Source organism: Felis catus, chromosome C1 (genome assembly GCF_018350175.1).
Source record: "Felis catus isolate Fca126 chromosome C1, F.catus_Fca126_mat1.0, whole genome shotgun sequence".
Taxonomy (NCBI): Eukaryota; Metazoa; Chordata; class Mammalia; order Carnivora; family Felidae; genus Felis; species Felis catus.
In genome coordinates, this window is record NC_058375.1 from 15,104,909 (window position 1) to 15,126,823 (window position 21,915).

A 21,915-nucleotide genomic window follows, 5' to 3' on the forward strand; every position below is an offset into this window, starting at 1 on the left:
CCTCCCCTTCAGTGCCCCACACCCCCAGCCCCAGGCCTCATCAAGCCACCAGCTCCTCCTGCCTGTCACCGCTGAGGGGATGGGTGGGGAGCAGGGGCGAGGAGATGAGAGAACAGGGAAGAGAGAAACGGGGAGGGAGTATGCTCCCCTGTGCTCCCTGCTTGCAATACTTCAGGTGAAACACGCGTCAGCATCCCCATTTTACAGAAGGGGAAACCAAGGCCCAGAAAGGTGACTGCCCAAGGCCACACAACTAAGTGAGCGGTAGGGCCGGGATTTAACCCGGGTCTGTCTGACTCAAAGGCCTGCGCTCTTTACACACACACACGCATACGTGCACACGCATGTACATGCACATGCAGGCAAGGAAAGGAAAAGGAAAAGAACAAAGGAAAGGAAAAAGACCAAAAGGGGGAGAAGAGGAAAGGAATCTAAAACATCACAGCGGGTGGAAAGGGGACAGGATGGAAGAGTGGCCCCACCAGATCCCTGGGGGGTCCCTGACCAGTAGCTGCCTTCCCGCAGACCCCAGCCTGCCAGAGCACGAGGGCGGCCAAGGCCTCCTCCAGCTCCTTTGGGCCTGGAAACAGCGTAACCATGGCAACTCAGCAAATCCCCCAAATAGGTGTCCCTCCCTCAGCAGAACGGGCGCCCACCTGGCAAAGCCTCCTGCCTCCCTCCCCCCTCCCCTACCGGCTTACAGAGCATGAGACAGAGCTTCTCCCTTCCTGGACCCCTGAACACTGGTGCCCACGAGCCGCCACCAAGCCAGAGCCACTGCAGAGGTGGCAATGGGGGGCCAGGGCCCCGGAGGTTAGACATCTGCCTGTGCCCAGCGACCTGTGTGCCCCCAGCTGAGCTCTGCCCACTGAGTTTCTGCCCGGCAGCCTGGGTGACATCAGCTACCTGTGCGGGGACCTTGGGTACGTCTGCCAGGGGCACCTCGGCTGCCACCACGGCGGAGGACAGCCTGGCCAGCTTGGCTTCCACCTCGGCAAACGGGTCGTGCAGGCCTGGTAACAGCTCCAGGGCGATCCGCTGTGGTTCCTCTTCCTCGGGGACGCACCCCTCCTGCAGCAGGGGCCCCGCGGCCTCCTGGCTGAGATACTCGTCTGGGGAATATCTGCCCTTGGCCTCCACCTCGGGCATGAAGAACTCCAGGTCGGAGGGCTCCCGAGGCCCCAGGAAGGCCTCGGACACGGAGGTTTCTTTGAGTGCGAAAGACTTGTCAGACCCCAGGGACATGTCAGACTTGGAGGTCTCCACCTCGGGCAGCTCCTCGAAGCTGGGAGAAACCTCAGTCCTGGAGACGCACTCGCCGGGCAGAGTGCGCGGCAGGGAGTAGACCTCGGGTTTCACGGCCGTCTCGTAGTGGAACGTGGGTGAGTCCTCAGACATGTTGGCAAACTCAGCCCTGGACGTGCCCTGGGCCTTGAGGACCCCCGCCTTCAGGACAGCCTCTGCAAATGGAGACTCCCTTTAGTTTCTTCCAGAGTAGGATGAGGGGCCCCCTGGGAGCCGGCCCACGCACACCATCTCTAAGGGACGGGCTTAACAGAGCCTCCCGGGCCCCCAAATCCTGGCCTCCCATCTCTATCAGAACTCACACCCCATTTCCTTCACCTCTTCCAGGAAGTCTTCCCTGACTGGCACCACGAGCTGTCCATTCTCTGACCTCCCCAGCCACTAGGTGCTCTTACCACCCTGCCTTGGAACCGCTCTTATCACGTAAGGTGACTGCCCTGTGGGTCTATTGCTGAGAGCTCCTGATCGGCGAGCAGACTTCACACACGAGACCCCGAGGGGCCCCTGCAGGGGCACCCGGCTCAGGGCCCTCGTCCACAGGATACACTAGACCCGTGGGAGTTCAGTGAACACTGTGGATGAAGGGTAGAGCAAATAAAATCACTCAGAAGCCTAATGTTCAAAGCGGACTGGAGGAGCGCTCTGAAGGACAGAAAATGCTAGAACCTGCCCTTCCCCTCTCCTCTGGGTCTGCCAGCCTGCACGAGACTGCAGTCACACAGGCCTCCTCAGGGCTCCCAGCCCATGGGCACTACACCCACCCGCTCCTCTGTCGCTGTGTCCTGATGCTCCCCAAGCCTCAGTTTGCACCCTGGCAACGTGAGGATTCAGTGCATCCTAACTCACTGAGGGGGCACCTGGCACCCAGTAATGCCCCATAAATGGTCCCCACGATTGGCCAATATTGTCATCAATACAAGAAGGATTTTACAGTATTTGGGGGCGTCCTAGGAGGTCTGAGTTGCCTGGTGGCACAGGTATTTGAATGATAGTGGTAGGGTGGAACATTCTAGAATGTCAAAAAGACAACGAAAATCTTTAGCAAGGCACAAGTTCTCACTAGTCACGGAGCCCTTATTTTGGGGTGTGTTTGCCTGGATAACAGATAGGCTCAAAAGGGAGAGGAGACTAGAAAAATATAGAAACCAGGGGAAGGAACTCACCCATGAAACACGGGTGATAAGCCAACCCAGCCTGAGGCCAAGGCGTCACAGATGCAACGCTGCGTGGGTGAGAACACTGCCTGGGTTCCAATCCTGACGCCACTTTACCAGCTGTGTAACCACGGACAATTTACTTACCCTCTCTGTGCCTCAGTTTCCTCACCTATAAAGCGAGGATAATTGTGGTTCCTACCTGGCTGGGCTGTGGTGAGGAGTACCCAGCACTGAGCCCGGTGTGTAGAAAGTGCTCTACAAATGTCACTTAGTAAAATGGGGAGGGGAGCCAGCTGGCCACCCACCTGTCTCCTTTCGCAGGTTTTCCTCCAGTGCGGACAGCTTCACGTCATACGAGTTGCGCATGGCAGTGATGTCCTCCTCCAGCCGGGCCCTGGACTCCTGCTCCGCCTCGTAGTCGGCCCTCAGCCGGGCCAGGCGTTCCTCGTACTCCTGGGAGTGGGGGGCGATATGGGAGGGGGGGGGTGCCACGTCACATCAGGGGGTCGAAACGCAGCCTTCCGTGTTTCTGTCATTCAAACAGCCCAGGAAATACCGATAAGCCATAAGAATGGAGTTAAAACGGCCTACACGACCCTGGGGTGATTACTGGCTGGTGAAAACCCTTCTGAACTTCACTCTCCATTTTTAACAGGCTAATTATCTAAGATTTGGCCGTAATCTATCTTTCCACAAAGCAATATATCGTGAAGGCCTGTGCAGGTCAATAAATACGTTTTAGCCAAATAGCTCTCAAGCTGTCGAACACGAAATACATTTTTATTTCTCTGCTTCTCCCTCCATCTTTGCTGTCACCGTCAGCTCTGGTCCAAAGAGCCTCCCAGCCCATCCCCCTCCTCCACTCTTGCCCCTGCCCCAAAACTTTCTCCATATGGCACCCTCATTCCCCTCTGTTAGGCCAGGTTTCAACGGCTTCCTATGTTAGAGGACAAAAGCTTCTCCATTTGACCCCAGTCCCCAGTGATCTGGGCCATCTGCCCCTTGACTAGACCTCATTTTTGCCACATTGGGCACACGGGCCACTGTCCATTCCTAGACAGCCCCAGCCCCACATCCTTCCTGCCTCAGGGCCTTTGCCTTGCTCCCCCACCCCCAGCAAGCTGTTCCTTCAGACCTCAACTCAGTAACACCTCCTCCCAGAGGCCCTCCCTGACCACCCTGTCACTTCACTGATTTCTTCTTGGCATGGGTCATGAGCTTCCCGTGGTTCTCTCCATTTAGTCGAGTACAGGTTTACCGTCCAGCTCCCCTGCCACACAGCAAGCACTCTCCCCTCAGTGCCTAGCACAGAGGAGGGGCTCGGTGGCTAACCCTTGAACCAGCAAGTGCATGGAGCAGACTGCTGGCCGGTAACCAGACTACTCAGCTGCTGATGCACGTCTCCCACAGGCAGGGCTGGGGGTTATGAGCTAATGACAGTACATGACCTTGAGTGTCACGGAGCCACTAGGGGAGAGAGAGCTCCTGTGCCGTGCCCACCTGGCCAGGACCCTTCCAGAATCACAGAACAAGCACAGAATTCTACAACAGTACAGACACTATGACGTGGGCTCTCGGGGAGGAGGGACAGAAGGGGACAGAGGATCATTAAACCGTGACTGCGCGTTTTATGCCACATCTGAGACGCGTTTGAGCCTCAGGGCAGCACACAAGGTTCTGGAGGCCCAGGGAGGTTCCACGGCCTGCCCAGAACCACGCAGCTCTCTGGCGGGGTGGCCACGAGGAGACCTCCTACACCCCGTCCGCTTTCTCAGTGTCCCCTGCCCTTGCCCCCAGCTTCCCCCCGGGCCCCACGCGAGACTCAGTCCTCGGCAAGCACCCCTGGCTCCCTCGCCCAGCCCCCTCCACGGCTCCCTCCCAGCGCGGCCCTGGCCCCAGTGAAACCCAGGCCCCAGCCTGGTCACACCTACACACCGGTAACCCCTGGCTGGAGATGCAGGTGTATGTGTGCACACGCGTGCACACGCCCACACACCCATGCCTACACACACGCGCACATGCACGCACACACGTCTACATGCACGAGCACACGTGTGCACGTGCGGGCACGCACAGGCACACATACGGCAGTACCAACTTCTAGTCCCAGTTGTAAATGTGTGACCCCGAACCACAGAGGACCGCTGAGGTGGCCTGGTGCCCCTCTGGGTCCTTCCGCTCTCTGACCGCAGCAGCCCTCCACCCCTTCCTCTCTTGAGAACATGGAAGGAAGCATGCCCTCACTTCCCAGCCCACAGCTTCCTGTCATCTCCAGATGGCGCGTCCATCCGAAGCCAAGCCGCCCACTCGGTGACTTTGCCCTTTCAATCCCCACCTCCCTCCTGCACCGCAGACTTCTCTCTCGGTGTGAGGCCTCTGCAGTCACAGAACATATGCCCTGTTCCCTCCAGCACTCAGAACTCCAGGACTCGGTACGTCTTTCCGTGGCCCCACGCACACCTCCAGCTACAGGGCCCGGCACCGGCAGGGGCTCAATGCCTGCTGATGATTGGGTAGGGGGCTGGAGGGCAAACCCAGCCCCCCAAATCCTGCCTCGTGCCTGTTCCACAGCCCAATGGCGAGAAGACGCCCCTCGGCTCCCCCTCTCACGGCAGCAGGAAAGCTGCTGTTGCACTGTTTCTAGAGACGAGGACACAGGCTCAGAGAGCTGGAACAACCTGCCCGAGGTCACAGAGCCCACCGAGAACTGCACTTGCAGAAGGTAAAAGCTGGTCGGACGCTGGGACTCTTCTGGTCCAAACCCCGCCCCGCCCCCGCCCGCTTTCCTGGTGCAGCCGGGAGACTGAGCCCACAGAGTCACATCGCCAGCTCGTGGCTGGGCCCATCCCCGGCCCGGTACCCTCGCCGCCCCACACAAGGGCCACCCCCCTTATCTTGAACATCCTGACTAGCTCTGGAATGGAAAGAAAAGCACAGTTGCAGGCACACAGTAGGTGCTCAATAAATACGAGTCATGAGTGAAATGGGCAGGAAGGAGAGAGGGAAGACGGACACCCTCAGCCCTTCCTCCAAGCGGGGCTCACAGAAGACACACCAGAGCCTGAAAAAAACCTTGGTGGTGGCCTCAGGCGACAGTGCTCTGATGTAGCGTCCGCTGGGTTATACCACGAGGAGGAGGCCAGCGACCCGCACCACCCCAGGAGCTGGGCCCGGAACTCCAGAGATGACCTGACATCCCCACCGGGAGCCTCCAGGCCAGCAGAGGAAGGGCAATGAGCCCTGAGCAACCAGAACCTTCACAGGGGCCAGGACAAAGTCCGTCGGGGGTCACAACTGGGCCTCTCCCCGAGGAGTAAAAGCCTCCGCCTGCCATGGGCAGCCCTTGGGGACTCGGGTGGATTTCTCCCAGTCCTCTAGCCCACAGGACTCAGACTCCCAGGCCTTACCCGATCTGCCCCCCAGAGGCTGGGCCCCAGGCCCCCACAGCCCCGCTGGGGCTCCCAGGGGCCCCAGGGCCGATCCCACCTGAGGTTACAGCCGAGAGGCAGAGGCGTCCAGACCCCCGTCCCTGAAGAGCTGTCCCTGCCCGGCCTCCACCGGGAAAGAGCCAATGTCCCGTCCCCACGCTGAGGTCTCTGAATGGGGCCCTCAACTGGCAGGAATCTCCAGAAACCAGCAGGGACTACAGTCAGGACAGAGCCTAAACAGGAAGTTAGGAAGCTTTGCCGAGTCTGGCTGTGTAAGTCCCCCTCTAGGGATCAGCTCGACACCTGTAAGTCAGTGGATTATTATTACCTGCCCTGCTGGTTCCCAGAGATGCTGGAAGGCGCACATGTGGGAGCACGACCCAGGTGCCCCTAGGTTGACAGTTTTTTTGGAGAGGCCAGCTCCCCACATATCCACTGGTCAAATGAGTGCCTGGGGGCTCCCCACTGCCCACCCGGACTGCCCAGCTCTCAGCCCCTGGCTCGCTGGCACCTGCAGAGGGGCCCAACTCCCTTCCACTCTGGCCTCCCCATACTGCGCACGTGGGGACAGCCCATTGCCACCACCTGGAAGGCCTTCTCCACTCCCAGCAACCCAGAGTCACCTCCTCCTGGGGTACTGAGGACAGACTCCTGCAGACACCCCCACCCTCCTCCCTGCTCTCCCCATACAGGCCCTGACCTGGAACGGACTGCACTCTGGAGTCAGGCCCCGAGCTGACATCGCAGCCCTGACTCTCCTTAGCGACATGACCTTGGACAAGTCATGGCACCTCTCTGAGCCTCAGCCTTCTGAACTCCAAGATGGCCCCACCTGCCAGCCATTCTCCCCCCTGCCCAGTGGCTCACCTCCCGAATCAGCTGCTTCTCGGCCTCTGTGTCAGGCTGGATCACAGATGGGGGCACCAGCTTCTCCTCAATCTGGACAGGGTTTAGGGGCACCTGACTGGACAGCAGGGCTGGGAGACAGATGCAAAACGAGGGCTGGGACCAAGGTGCACACAGTTTGCAGGAACTAAGCAGAAATCCATAAATAGACAACTAAATGCTTATTCAAAACAGACTTCACAGTACTGAATTTATTTGAGGCACGTCTCTACACAAAATGCTAATTTACTCAGTCATTCAACAAATATTTCTTAAGCACCTGCATGTTCTAGGCACTGGGGAAACGGCATTGAACAAAACAGACAGAACTCCACACCCACATTGGGTTTTCAATTGGAGACAGAAGGCACATAAAATAAATAAGCAAAATGCCAGCACGGTACAAGGGGATGCGTTCTAGAGAGAGAAAGAAAGCAGGGAGGGTGCTCAGGAGTAAGATCCAAGGGGAAGGGTTACAATTTAAACAGCGTGCTCGGGAGGACCTCTCAGACAAGGTAAGGCAAAGGCAGTGACCCGAAGGAAGTGGTAGAGAGAAGTAGGCAGAGATCTTGGGGAAGAGCTTTCCAGACAGAAGGGAGCAGTGAGTGCAAAGGTCCTGTGGCGGACGAGAGCCTGGACTGTTCCAGAAACGGCCAGGAAGCCAGTGTGGCTGGAGTGGAGCAAGGAAGGGAGAGGATGGGTGATGAGGAGGTCAAGAGGGAACGGGGTGGATCGTGGGGTCGTTGGAAGCTGCGCTGAGGGCTTTGGCTTTGACTCGGGGAAACGGGCCGCCGAGGGTTTGCGCAGGGCAATAAAAGGACTTGCGTTTGAACAGGACCTCCCAGGCTGCTGTGTGGGGATGCACGGAGGGGCATAAGGGCAGACTCCGGGATACCTGCCGGGGTGTGGGTGTGCTTTGCAGCAATTCGGGTAGGAGACGTTAGCGACTCAGGGGACAGCAGTGGACAGATTCTAGACACATCTTAAAGGTAGAAACCAGCTCTACTGCTGGATTGGATGCAGGTTGGAGCGAAAACGAGAAACCAAGGGCGACCCCAGGGTTTCTGGCTTGATCACTCGGAACACCTGAGTGATGACACTAAACAGCTAGCTATTCAAGTCCGGAATTCAGAGAGGCCACTGTGTAGCAATTGGTTGTGTTTTGGTTTTTTGGTTTTTTGACATATTCTGTACTTTGTGATATTTGACATCGTGGGGGACTTGCCAGCCAGGGAGAGACGGCCCCTCGCGGGGCCAGCTAATTCCTAGAGTCAGCAACCTGCCAGTCGTTATTAGCCCACCTTTCACGTGCCAACCAAGCACCGCCAAGTCCACACCACACCCCCCTTCTATCTCGCAGTCCCAGCCGGGCTCCCCCTGCCCTAAACCCCTGAGGGCCAGGACTAGATGAGCAGGGACTGCCCCTGAGCCCCAACCCACGGGAATTATTCAATTTTTTATAATTTTTTAATGTTTATTTTTGAGAGACAAAGTGTGAGCTGAGGAGGGGCAGAGAGAGAGGGAGGCACAGAATCCGAAGCAGGCTCCGGGCTCTGAGCTGTCAGCACAGAGCCCGACGCGGGGCTCAAACTCATGAATGCAAGACCATGACCTGAGCTGAAGTTGGACACTTAACTGAGCCACTGGGTGCCCCGGAACTGTTCAAACCAGCCACTATGCGGTTGCTCCCGCCCTGCCTTCCCCACAGAAACGCCAGTGACGGCTCCAAATCCAGCTCTGCACTGGATCCCCTTGCTCCTCCCTGGCTCCTGACCAACACCAGTGCTTCCCCCTGTGGCCCCAGGTGGTGTTCCCCGTCTCTCCATCATGAGTAACACCGACCTCTCCGAGCTCCCACTCAGTCCCCTTTATGAATTAAGACCTCAACACAAGTCCCGTGGCCAAGTTGAAGGGTCACATGTGAGCCAGGGGCACAGAGGTGGCATTTAAAGCCACCTTGGGAATGAGCATGGAGAGAGGTGACAATGGAGGACCGACCCTAGTGAGCCTGTAGGGGGGTAGGGAGAGGGGAGCACTGGCGAGCAGCAGTAGAGGGAGGAGGGGCACCGGTCACAGGGCATCCAGGAACCAGGGGTTTCAAGGAGGAGGGAGGGGACGGGGCGTCTGGGTGACTCAGGTGGTTGAGCATCTGACTTCGGCTCAGGTCATATCTTGTGGTTCATGAGTTAGAGCCCCACATTGGGCTCACTGCTCTCTGTATACAGCCTGCTTAGGATTTTCTCTCCCCCCCCCCACCCCTCCTCCTCTCTCAAAAATAAAACAAACATTAAAAATAAAAAGGAGGAGGGAGGGGGTTGGCTAAGTGAGCTGACACCGGAGGCCTGCCTGAGGCAGGATCCCCCGACTGAACAACTAGGAGGACAGGAGGACGACGAGGGCAGGCTCATTGTGTCGGGGCTCAGGGCCTGCCCACGCTAGGCAAGGAAGAGCAACCGGGGCTGGGGAAAGACACAAGTGTTTCAAGTTTGGCTGAAGACAGAAACAGGCCAGGAACCACAGGGCTGAGGGCCGCGGCTGATGGGAACTGCCGAGGCACAGGTCCACACACAAGAGGGTGCTCAGTGAGCTTTGAATGGATGGGTGGGGGGATGAGTGGAAGCACAGATAAAAAGAATGGATGACAGCATGGAATGAACCAGCGGGTGGGTGTATGGATGGTAGGATGGATGGGACAGGTAGACAGAATGCGTTGATGGATGGGCGGATTAAACGGATGGTTGTTGAGTAGATGGTTAAGTGGGTAGATGGATAAATAATGGAGTGGGGTGGGAGGGTGGGTAAGTAGATGGAAGGGTAGGTAGATGAATGAGTAAATGGATGGATGGATGGATGGATGGATGGATGGATGGATGGATGGATGGACAAATGGGTAGATAGGTAAGTGGATGGGTAGATGGCTGGGTGGGTGGATGGATGGATGGATGGATGGATGGATGGATGGATGGATGGATAGATGGATGAACAGATGAGTGGATGGGTAGATGGGTGGATGGGTGGATGGATGAGTGGCTGGCTGGGTAGGTATATGGACGGATGCATGGTTAGATGGATGAGTGGATGGATGAGTGGATGAACGGGTATGTAGAATGGATGGACAGAAGGAAGGTGGGTGGGGAGATGATGAACGAACAGATGGACTCAGGCTCTTTCGTGCTCCCTTCCCCAAGGGATCCGCAGGTAAACAAAACCCTGGAGTTTGCAAGGACCCCGCAAGGCCTGTGCTGCAGGTACAGATTTCTACTTGCCAGATGACAGCCAAACACCTGGGTGTGAGAGCTGCAATCACAAGGTGCCTAAGCGGGAGAGGGGGTGGGACATGGGGGAGTGAGTCACCCGGCTGCTAAGCAGCACAGCATCACGATGCTGCCACAGAGACAGGCGGGAGACAGGTGGGATGGTGGATGTGCAGCCTGGAGGCGGGAGCAGGCAACAGAGCCTTCAGCTGACAGAACAGGCCAGACGGACCTCTTCCCGAGTCCGTCAGTGAGCAGACACCGTCCGGCCGTCACCCCAGGGCTCTCTCTAACTGTTCAAAAGCTATGTGGGGTGCCTGGGTGGCTCAGTCGCTTAAACCTCCAACTTTGGTTCAGGTCATGATCTCGCGGTTTGTGGGTTCAAGCCCTGCATGGAGCTCTGTGCTAACAGCTCGGAGCCTGGAACCTGCTTCGGATTCTGTGTCTCCCTCTCTCTCTCTGCCCCTCCCCTGCTCACACTCTGTCTGTCTCTCTCCCTCAAAAACAAATAAACATTAAAAATTTTTTTTTTCAAAAAGGTATGCTGGCAGGAAGTGGAGAGGAGATGGGGCCCTGCTTCCGCGTCTCTCAGATGGGAAGCCGGAGGCAGAAGACAAAGGGAGGGAGCCTTTCTCCTCAGTCCGGGCCCTTCCTGCCCCTCCTCCCCCAGCTGCGCACCTGACAGGTTGTCGGGGCTCATCTGCTGGGCCAGAATCGCCTTGAGCTTCTTGATCTCCTGCTGGTACTCGCGCAGGAGGGCATCCTTGGGGTCCTCGTTGATGCGTGGCTTGTTCCTGATGTTCTTGGCCCGGTTGGCGTAGCGCAGCGTGCTGAGCGTCTCGTCGTAGTTGTTGTCTGCAGGTGACAGGCAGGCCACCATCAGCGTCTTCGTGTTGCCCCCCAGCGAGTCCTGCAGCAGCCGAGTCAGCTTCGAGTCCCGGTAGGGGATGTGTTTACAGCGCCCATCCACCAAGGCCGAGATGACGTTGCCCAGCGCCGACAGCGACAGGTTGATCTTGGTGGCCTCCTTGAGCCGCTCCCCCGTGGCACCCGTCTTGGACTGCCGCTCGCTGCCCGCCAGGTCCACCAGGTTCAGCTTGCCTGCCCGGAGGTGGTCCTTGCCCCGCTCGTCTGCAGACGGACCGGGCAGAGGGGGAGGGCACTTAGCCACCAGGCACTGAGCGCTCTCACCTGCCGAGGGTCTCACGTTAGCACATAGGAGTCCCATGAAAGAGGCACAATTACTGTCCCCATCTTCCAGATGAGGAAACTGAGGCTCAGAAAGGGCATTTAACTTGCCCTAGGTCACACTGCTGCTAAGCGGTGGATCCAAGATCAGAATACAGGGCTGCCTGACTTGGGGAGCAGGGGCTGGGAGGTCCAGACTATTCTCTGAGTGCAGCAAGGCTTCTTTCAGTGCTAATAGCTCCTCCAGATTTCCTGTGAGGCCAAAGGTGGGGGCAGGGGGCATGACTGGGCCAAAGGTGGGGGAACGTGATTGTATCTTTCAATGCAAAAGACATTGGCTTTGGAGGCTCTCGGACCTGGTTCCCAACCTACCCCTGCGTCCTCCTTGCTGTGTGACCTTGGCAGAGTCATGCACCTCTCTGATCCTTAATTTTCACATCAACAAAATGAGACTGCCAGCAACTCCTCACTGGGGCTGGTTGTTGGGAGGGGTTCATTCCTCCTGAGAACAAGCCCAATTCTGCAGTGACTGAGGCCGTGAGGGCAAGGCAGACCCAGGTGCTGAGGGTGACTGGAGTTGGGCCCTGGCTGGTAGCAGGGGCTTAGAGCACAGGTATTGAACGCACAGATCCTGGGGGTCCAATCTTGATTCTATCTCTTAGTAGCTATGAAACTTGGGGGAAATCGCTTGACTCGGTTTCCAATGAGATGGGAGGGGGAAGGCAGGCGGAGGGGCAGGGGGTCCTCCTTACTCTCCTGCTGGTTGAAACCAGAACTGGCCTAGATCTGCCCATGTGCACAGCAACCTGAAGTAAATAGAAACAGAGAATCTGGCTGGTACCCAGTAGAGGCTTGGATATGTGACGGGCTTGAAGTTTGAGGCTTTTTTTTTTTTTTTTTTTTTTAAAGCAGCAGCAGCAGGAAGGAGGGACTTGGAACCGTGCTTTTGGAAAGCTCTTGGCTGGGGGCGCCTGGGCGGCTCAGTCGGTTAAGCATCTGACTGTTGATCTGGGCTCAGGTCATGATCTCTCGGGTTCCTGAGATCGAGCCCCACATCAGGCTCTATGCTATCAGCCTCTCTGCCCCTCTCCTGCTTGTGCTCTTAAAAGAAAGAAAGAACGAAAGAAAGAGAGAAAGAGAAAGCTCTTGGCAGAATGAACCAGAAGCCCTAAACAGGTTTATATGCTTTGCCCCAGGAGGTCTATGCCAGGACATACAATCCAAGGAAATGACTCTAAATGCGAAAAAGGCTCTGTGCACAAAGATGTTCATTGTGGCATTATTTACAGCACCACAAAACTAGAAACAACTTTACCACCCTGTAAGGATTTGGTTAGACAGGACCATTACTGATGCACTGTCCCTCAGGAGGGACCCATGGTCACAAAGACATGGCGGTAATGATGCTCAGTGAGGCACGGGGAATGAAACGCAGAGGAGAAACTATTTACAGTATAAGATTTCGATTGTGTTTATAATTTTCATAGGGAAAAAAAAAAGGACCAAAAAAACCCAATATGCTCAAATCTAACAGGCAGTTGGGTTTCTGGGTAATTTTCCCCACCTTTCTCTAATCTCTAAGTTATCTTGATTGAACTTATTTTATAATGGAAATGATAAGCACCTTTTAAATTCGTTCAAAAGCCTGTTTCCAGAGAAAGCCTGCTTCCAGGCAGCCTGCCTCATCCTTCAAAACCTCCTGCAAAGCCCAAGAGGCACTCACTCTGTCCTCCCCTGTCCTAGTCCCTGTCCACCCTTGTCCCCCTCATCACATGAGGCTGTGACCTCACTGACCCCACCCTCCCCATATCAGCACCCCAGGGAGACTCAGACCCAGCAAACACAAGCAAGCTGACCCGGAGCCAGGTCACCACACAGTCTGGGTGATGTGGTAGGAGGTACCCTGGCTTTGACCTTGGGTCAGGGATCTCTCCAGAATTGTGTTCCCAGTTGGGCCTAGGCTGCAACCTGCTGCAGTGCTCTCCAGAGTTCTATTCACGATGAACCTCAGACATGGAGGCAGCTGCAGTGCCAATGGGAAAAACCCAGATGTCACAGAGAACGAGGTTCAAATCCCAGCTGTACTGCTTACTGGTTGCAGAACTCTGCACAAGCAACCCACTGCACCTCTCGGAGCCTCAGTTTCTCATCTGTACAATGGGAATTAAATTGCCTGTGTCCAGGACTGTTGTGGGGTTTACACAGAAGGAAGTGGGTGAAGTCAGCAGCTACGGGAGGCCAGAAACAAAGAGGAGTTTCTTCCCTTCCCCTCCCCTTCCCCAGGGACCCTTCCAGAAAGAAGGAAGAGGGAGATGACTGAAGAGTGGAGAGCACTGTCTAGAAGGAGGACAACCCGAAAGGTCCGGGTGGTACATTCTGGAGACAGAGCCCTGGGATCGATGCCCAGCTCTGACACTTTCTAGTTGTGGGGTCTCGGCTTCCTCATCTGTAAGATGGGGACGATGTTGGTATCCACCTCCTGGGGTTGTAAGGAGTAAATGAGCTAATGCACATAAACCCCGCGGCCCACAGTAAGTGCTCACTGTGAATGAGCTCCTAGTATTACTGTTATTGTTGTCCATGCTGTCTTTTCTTGGAAATATGGGCCCGAACGTGGGAGGGGCCACTTGGGTCTGCCTGGAGGCAGTTCAAGAGTCTTCTCCCAGTTTCAGATGGGCCCCACCCCCTGGGTGCCCACCTGGCCCCGCATACCCACAGCGTAGATCTCGATGCTGATGGTGAAAATGGAGTGGGAGCGCGAGGAGTCCTTGTTCATCAGCGTGTAGCCCACCGAGCGGTTCTTCCAGCCCGCCTCCATGATGCGCTCACACTGGGCCATGTTGTGCACCGTGTGCATGGAGAGCCCCTTCACGTACACCCCCTTCTCCGGGTGCTCCTTCAGCTGTGGGGCAAAGGGACGGGTCAGAGCCGGGCGAGACCGGGGATCCCCAAGGAATCCAGGGAAGGGCCCAGTTCGGGCCACCTCTGCCCTCCTGTGGTGCCGGTTGGCGCCTCAAATTCCCTGCAACGGGCAGGGGCTTTGCTCCAGGTGGAACCAGCCTCAGACTCACCCCACCTCTTACCTGTTGTGGGACCTTGGGCCAGTGACTTAACCTCTCTAGGCCTAGTTTCCACATCTGTAAACTGGGTATGAGAGGCCCATCTTTCAGGGTTGTGGTGAGGTTTCAGTCAAATAAGGCCCAAACAACGTTTGGCGCAGTGCCCGGCACATGGCAAGTGCTCGGTAAATACCAGCAGCCGGCCTCACTGCTGCTTTAGTGCTATTATTATGAAGGAGGTTTCCAGACTGGGAACTTCAGCTCCCAGGGGCTGACCCTGTCTTCACCCAAGGGCCCTGAAATCTTCTCTTGTGCCCTGTCAACACGTCTTCTGATCGCCTCTCTGCTGTGGCTCCGAGGACACGGGAACGTTTCCAGACCTTGGATCATGGCCGGGGAGGGGCCATTTGCTGCCAAGAACTCCCACTGGCCCATGGCTCAAGCGGGCCCCCAGCCCCCAGCGTGATGGCAGCGAGTAAATTAATTTATCTGACTGCTCCCTGCTTCCTCTCCAGGCAGCCAAGTTATTCTGTTGCTGACACAGAGCTGTGAGATGAAACATTTGTCAAGTGTGAGGAAATAAAACTAGTCTGGCAAAGAGCAGAGTCATCTGTCTGCCGGTCTGAGCCACGGAGGCTCAGGTGCTGGGCTCCAGCTTCATGGTCCCCGGGGTGGGGGGTCAGGCCCCTGCTGCATGGGGGCTTGGGGGGCGCACAGGCCTGCCCTATCTGCTTACGTGTGGAGAAACAGCCAGACCCAGAATGAAGGACCGGGCTTCACGGATCGGAAACACAACTGAGGCACAGAATTGTTAAGTGATTTGTTGAAGATCACACAGCTGTTAGTGCCAGGGCAGCAGTGGGGTCACAGGCAAAAGAAGATTCTAGAGGCAGTCTATGGAGAGAGGCTGCAGCGTCCTGCGGTAACTGAAGCTTGAAATGATGACCTTGACCTAGAGGCTGGGGGTGAGGACGGAGCACCAAGGACAGAAGCAGGAGACCCTGCAGAGGGTGGCTTGAAGCCGGCCAGAACTGCCGCCCCAGCGTCTCACAGTACCGCCGCAAGGACACACGGGCATGGACGGCCACCTGCTCCCAGGACCCCGAAGCTGCCTGCACACGGCAGGCCCGCTGGCCGAGCAGCCGCTCCTGGCCCCCGGGAGAAGCAGTCTGCTCCTTGGTCGGGCAGACCTGGGATAGAGACCTGACCCTGCTACTGGCTGGCTGGAGAAGTCAATTTGCCTCTCTCTGCCTCCGTTTCCTCATCTGCCAAATGATACCGAATCCTACTTCTGCAAGACCTTTATGAGGACTCAGAAAAGGATGGAGGTGGGTCCGTGGAGGGGAGCCCGCCAGCACAGCACCAGGAGGGTGGGGGCGGGTGGGGGCGGTCTCTCAGGAGCAGGTAAGAGGAGTGGGGGGATGGGGGAGGGGCGCAGGGGGTGGGGCAAGCCCTCGTGTCAAGGTGCCGCGGCCCTATTTTCAGGCCCTGGAAAGCTTGCTCCCCCACCTCGAGATCCCCCACAGTCTTGCCTCCCTCGGCCTCAGCCCTGCTCTTCCAGGGAGGCTCTGAGTGCCCGGGGAACTACTCCTCCCTGCAACGCCGCCCTGAGCCTGGTCACCATGGCAACGGCTGGGATGCCACCAGCACGGAGGAGGGGCTCCTGACACTGCTCCCCAGTGCACTGAGAGGCGCTGAGGCCTCACTCCCCTGCCCAGTATGGGCAGTGGGGGTCGGGGCGGAGGGAGCGAAACTGCTCCCCCAAATCCCTCCTCGCCCTGACTGATCTAACCTCTAATTACCAAAACTCTCAGGCCCTGGGGCTCAGAGCTTGTGCTGTGGGGCCTGGCCTCCTGGAATCAAAAGCAGTCTCACCCTTTCCTGGCTTGTGTGCCCAGGGGCTGGTCTTACTAGGTACGCGGAGCCTCAGTTTCCTCCTCTGCAACAAAGGATCAGAACAGCACAGCTCTCCTCCTAAGGCTGTTCTGAGGTTGACAGGAGCACCTTCAGCACCTTCTCCAGGAGGCGGCGACTCCACACCCCCCAGTGCCCCTGTGGGGAGCGTCTCAGAGTGCAGCTGTCACTGGCGGCCCCTGCCCCCCACCCCGGGCAGCCTGACTCACCAAGCCTGAGGCGTGGGGCCCAGATGGGGCAAAAGCATGGCTGCCAGCCCTCAGGGACTGGGTAACCGAGGCCATTGTAGGGTCTCCAGTGTTGGAGGAGGGGAGGAGGGCCCCCTGGTGTCCCAGCGCAGGTTGGCAGGGGACCCTGATCCCCAGGTTGGCCTTTTGACTCTGACACATGGGAGCGATGCCCTGTGCCTCCCTCCTCTCCCCATTCCCCTGTCGGGGGCTGAGCTGTGACTCAGGCGCTCCAGCTCCAGGATAGAGAAGACAGTAGAAAGACTCCAGGTGGGCGGCTGGAGGTTCCGGCATAGAAAGGCCAAGCACCGCTGTGTTGGTCAGGAGCTGAGAAGGAGGGGCCAGGCCAGGTCCCAGTCAGGATGGGGACTGGAAGGAAGGGAGGTCACACCCCTGTGGACCCGCTGTAGCATGTGGCCTGGCAGCTGGCACCAGGAGGTTTTCCCGTCTTCGCGGAATGAATGAATCACTCGGTGGATGTGCCTCCCTTGACTAGAACTCCACTACTGGCTTCTTACTGCCCTAGACGTTTTCCAGATTGCTGACCCCCCAAAATACTCGGGGAAAGCCCCTCACAAGTTCTGGTACCAACGCCATTACTAGTGATTAGCTGTGTGGCCTTGGTCAAGTCCCTTCCCCTCCCTGGGACGCACTGTCCTCATCTGTACCAGGAAAGGCCTGACTAGAAGCTCTCTATGGGTCTTCCCAGATCAAATTTTTAAGGATTTTTCCACCATACGGCCGGGACAAACAAATTTTTCAAGACTGCTACTCTCTGATGTCTGACTTGTTCACTTGGCTCACAGAGTGGTCGCTGGTCAGAGGGGAACTCACAACCTCCCCCCACCCCAGATGAGCCCAGGGCAAGTGGGGGGCGGTCAGGGGGCAAGCAGGAGGCCGAAGTTGAATGGGGAAACAGCCCGGCCCCCACATGGGGAAGGGGTGGGGGAACCAGGTGATTCTGACGTCCTGTCCGATCTAGAGGTCACGTGGGGCAGGAGGGCTGTGGGAGACATCGCAGCACCTAGTTCTGCCTCTCCCACCCCCACCCCCGTCCCGTAGCTGTCCAGGAGCATGCCCTGGGAAGACTTCAGCACTTTGTCACCCAAAAGGTCCAACCCTGACTCTGGCTTCCTAGCCTCAGGCAAATCACCTTGTCTCCCTCAGACTGGTTTTACCCATAAATGGAATCTCCCCGGCAACCTAGGCTCTCTCAGCCGGGGCATTCTGACACTGAAGGAGGTGAGCTCACTCCCAATGCAGGTCGTGGGCCCCCTGGGATGTCCACTGGTTGCCTGGTCAGATAAGGGGCAGCCAAGAGCATTCTGGCCACAGAACTGGCTCAGCCTCCCCCAGTGGGCCTCTCCTCCTTGGACCTGACCTGCCTACCCAGCATTTAAAGAGCCCCAGATAGGACACACGACCAAGGCCTCAGACCAAGGCCTAGACCTGGGCCTAGACCTGGGTCCAGCCTTGTCACCAACTGGCTGTTCAGTCCTGGTAGGTCACCTGACCTCGTTGAGCTCCCTTTCAAAGGGTCAGCCAAGTTCTGCCATTCTTTATAGACCTCCTCTCAAAGCATCTAATGCTGCTGCACCTTGCTGGGAAATGATGCTCTTTCCTTCTGACTCCAGCCTTCTAGAAGAGGGGGAAAGTCACAAAACGTGTGTGATTCTCAGTGACCAACTGAGCCAGCCCCGGGTTCTTCTGTTGAGGGTGGTCCTTGACTCCTTAGAGGGCTCCCCTTTGCAGAGCCCCGGGTCGCATTTCCTGGAATCCCGATGGCATGAAAGCGCTCACCCGTTGACGGCCTTCCGTGCTCCTGCGCCCTGTGAGCAGCTTGCCCTCACCACCCTCTTCAATCCCCACAACTACTTTATAAGGTCATGTCTTGGGTCCTGGGGTGCCCCCACACCAGAACCCTCTCGAAAGGGAACAGAGTCCCAGAATCTCAGGCCACCAACAGCCGTGAAATGGGATGTTTGAGATTCAGGACCTTGAAGTCAGACAGACCTGGGTTCAGATCCAGCTTGGGCCACAAACTTGGGAAAGCTAACTGAGCTAAGCGTCCCTTCCCACACTGGCAGATTGGGGATAATAACAGCTACCTGACAAGATGACTGTGACTATTACATAAGATCACGTGCCCAAAGCAGTCAGTGAACAGTGCTCAATAAATGATGATCATTACGTTGGGTTTTTTTAGCTTGAAGGGCACTTACAGATTTTCACAGTAGTTTTTTCAGAAGTGGAACCCAGTTTTCCAAATGAAATCTATCACAAAGACTTCATCTATTTCACCAGACACAGGTGGGATTCTCCCAGGTGAGGTGCAGCCCCCGCCATGTGTGGTCGGGGGTAGGCCCATTAGCCACTCCCCTACAACATGGATTCAGAGATTCCTCCAAAATTCAAGTTCAAAAGTCCCTGCTCTAGTTCGAACCGGCGCCTGTGCCCTCAGAACACCTCCCCTGTATTTCTGAGGGAGCACGGCCTGATGCCAGCCTTCCCCCTCCATCAGCCCCTCCCCGCCCAAGCCGCATCTGCACCCACCTCCAGTTTCTGCTTGCTCTCGGCCCCCAGCAGGTCACGGACATCTTCATTGTAGATCTCCAGGTAGGAGGCCCGGACCAGGAACTTGGTATTCTCTGCACACTGCGGGGAGTGGACAGGGACAGCAAAGACACCTGAGCACTTGCTGCCAGCCCTGCCCCTGCAACCTAAGCCCTCTGCAGCCAGGACATCTCGAAAGCACCTCGTGGCAGGAGAGGCGATGTCAAGGGGAGGGGAGCCCCCTACCCTGCCTGGCAGGGCCACAGGTCAGGACCAAGCACTGGCCACGGTCTGATCCCTCTACAGCCAACTAGGGGTGCAGTCCCTGCTCTGCCATTTCCCAGATGCAGGAATCTCTGCTCACAGCCATGAGAGGCCACCAGGGCAATTCTCCCCTGCAGTCTGGACACTGGGATAAGCGGTCTTGGCCCAGCACATAGGGGCTACACGTCTGGGCTTCCCTATCTCGACGATGGGATGATAGTGATCTCCTGGGCCAGGGTGGGGGTTCCCTGAGATAATTATGCAAAGGGCTTTGCACAAGGCTTGGTCTGTAGCAACTGCCGAATAAAAAGGGAGGCTCTGATGGTTACAACGGCTTCTCGGACGAGTGCTCTGGATCAAATGATACATTACGATCCAGAAATGGCAGGAGGAAACCACGGCCCTGGCACGTAGAATTTTCTCAGCGTGAAGTTCTTCTCCCATCCCCTTTCCAGAAACCACAGCCTGCCTCCGCCTACCTGTGTCGAGTCCCGGCAGGCTCTGAAGTCCTCCCGGTCCATTCACGGTAATGTCTCAAGAGCCCCCAGACCTGCCCCTTCCCTCCAGGGGGCCCATACCTGGACGCTCTCAAAAACGTGCTCGAAGGCCCTGGGGATGATGCCTCTCTGCGAGGACGGGTCCGGCAGGCCCTGCATGGTGAAGGACTTCCCGCTGCCCGTCTGGCCATAGGCGAAGATGGTGCCATTGTAGCCCTCAGTGACACCCTGCGTGGGAGAACCAAAGCCCGGTGCTCAGCCGGCCGAGCCCAGCTGGACTCGGCCGTCTCCTAACTCACAGACTCAGGGCCCCTCCCAGGATGGCACTGGGCTGGCCGTGCGGTACAGAGATAAGTAAGTCACAGTTCTGTCCTCTAGGGGTCCACCTCCTGGTGGGGGACACTGTCCGTGTGTGGAGTTAAGGGCTTGTGCGGTGGAGCCTGGCCTCTCTTTCAGGGGTTCAAATCTGGCCTCACCCTTTTCCTGACTGTGCCGGGGGAGCTGGTCTTACCCAGGCACACTGAGCCTCAGTTCCCCCCTCAGGATCAGAACAGCACCTCCTTCTAAGCCTGTAGTGAGGTTTACACGCGAACTATTTCCTGCACTGGCACACGGAGGGCTCGCGTACAGGGGCGCTCACTGAATGTCTGCCTGAAACGTGGCGGAGACGGACCTGCACAAGCGACCCTCACACCAGGCAAGCGGAGGAAGAGGAAGGCATTCCAGGCTGAGGGGGTGCGGAGAGGTCAGAGTCTGAGAGCAGGTGGAGCCGGGGCGAGGGGGACGGAAGAAAGGAAGCAAAGCGGCGGGAACCCTGAAATCGGTCTTCACTCACTGACGCGTCTGTTCATTCCACGGCGCTCCGGCTGGGGACACGGCGGCGATCAAGGCGGAACCCCGGTCCCTGCCCTCACAGAGCTCATGAGGTCACCGATTCTAGAACTCAGCACGGGGCAGGGGAATCCTGTGTCAGAACGTGGGCCCAGAGAGCTGCTCCCAGGCCCCGAGGGCCCACCTGGCATCCACACCCAGTGACCCATCCTGTGGGCCAACGTGGGGCTCGGGATCCCCAGGGACTGCTGCTGAAGGAACCAGAAATCATGATTCACAGCTTCTCTGACGGCCAGGCCTCATTCTTCTGGGCGGAACCAGATGAGCCCCTTTCGTCTGTCCAAGGAAACCCTGACCACTGTGTGGGTTCCTGCACCTCCGCAGAGCTCCAGGGGGCTGCACACAGGGACCAGCCCCCTGTGGTGGGGCAGAGGCAATGGCAGACCCACCGCCCGGCCAGGAGCCACCGCTGGGCTCCTCAGAGCTGGGGACACGTGCAGGGTCCACATGGTGCGGGGCCCAGAGTATCAGCGTCACCCAAGCCCGGGGAAGATATTCTACACAAAAACATGTATCGCTTCGCTGTCCGGTAGGGTGGCCATCAGCCGCACTAGCAATGGGCCCAGTGCGACTGAGGAACTGAATTTATTTGATTTGATTTTAGTTAATTTACATTTCACAGAAGCAATATAAAATATTTTTCCATTAAACAGAACCTTATTTTTTGTTCCATTTCGTTTGAACTGTTGACACTTTAGCATCCGCAACATGATACGAAGTAAGACACACATCTGATTTCAAAGACTTGGCATGACGGAAGAATGTCAGCTATCTCTCACTGATATCAAAGAATGACCACACGTTACCAGTATGTTTTCTTGAAATAATGTTCCAGATATACAGGGTTCAATAAAAATCTCTTATTAAAACTAGCTTCATTTGTTTCCTTTCACTTTTTACTTTTACTTATTTTTTTTATTTTGAGAGAGAGAGAGCGAGCGAGTGCACAAGCTTGAGCAGAGGAGGGGCAGAGAGACAGGGAGAGAGAGTCCCAAGCAGGCTCCACACTCAGCGCAGAGCCTGTCACAGGGCTCGTTCCCACGACCCTGGGATCATGACTTGAGCCGAAATCAAGAGTCGGACCCTCAACCGATTGAGGCCCGGCTGAGCCACCGGGCGCATCTTCTTTTACTTTTTAAAATGTGGCTACTAGGGGCGCCTGGGTGACTCAGTCGGTTAAGCATCTGACTTCAGCTCAGGTCACGATCTCACGGTCCGTGAGTTCGAGCCCCGCGTCAGGCTCTGGGCTGACGGCTCAGAGCCTGGAGCCTGTTTCCGACTCTGTGTCTCCCT

General features: G+C 57.0%; 1 protein-coding gene and 1 long non-coding RNA gene across 8 annotated transcripts in view; one reads left to right on the forward strand and one right to left on the reverse strand.

The window, feature by feature from the left end:
- Positions 1–21,915, reverse strand: part of KIF17 (kinesin family member 17) — a 49,193-nt gene that overhangs the window by 22,797 nt on the left and 4,481 nt on the right. For 5 of the 7 annotated variants that reach the window (XM_045035209.1, XM_045035208.1, XM_045035207.1 and 2 more), the window contains exons 2-8: positions 19,813–19,959; positions 18,971–19,072; positions 13,930–14,119; positions 10,708–11,220; positions 6,758–6,867; positions 2,768–2,915; positions 907–1,460 (exon numbers count right to left, since the gene is read on the reverse strand). In XM_045035209.1, the coding sequence (XP_044891144.1) occupies positions 907–1,460; positions 2,768–2,915; positions 6,758–6,867; positions 10,708–11,220; positions 13,930–14,119; positions 18,971–19,072; positions 19,813–19,959 (1,764 nt within the window). The remainder of the gene's footprint in view (positions 1–906; positions 1,461–2,767; positions 2,916–6,757; positions 6,868–10,707; positions 11,221–13,929; positions 14,120–18,970; positions 19,073–19,812; positions 19,960–21,915) is intronic. The other 2 variants (XM_006934375.4, XM_019836298.3) reach the window with 1 other exon arrangement.
- LOC123379502 lies at positions 14,360–21,494 on the forward strand. The gene is made up of 2 exons (XR_006583974.1): positions 14,360–15,604; positions 19,690–21,494. It is a non-coding gene; the product is annotated as an uncharacterized LOC123379502 (long non-coding RNA).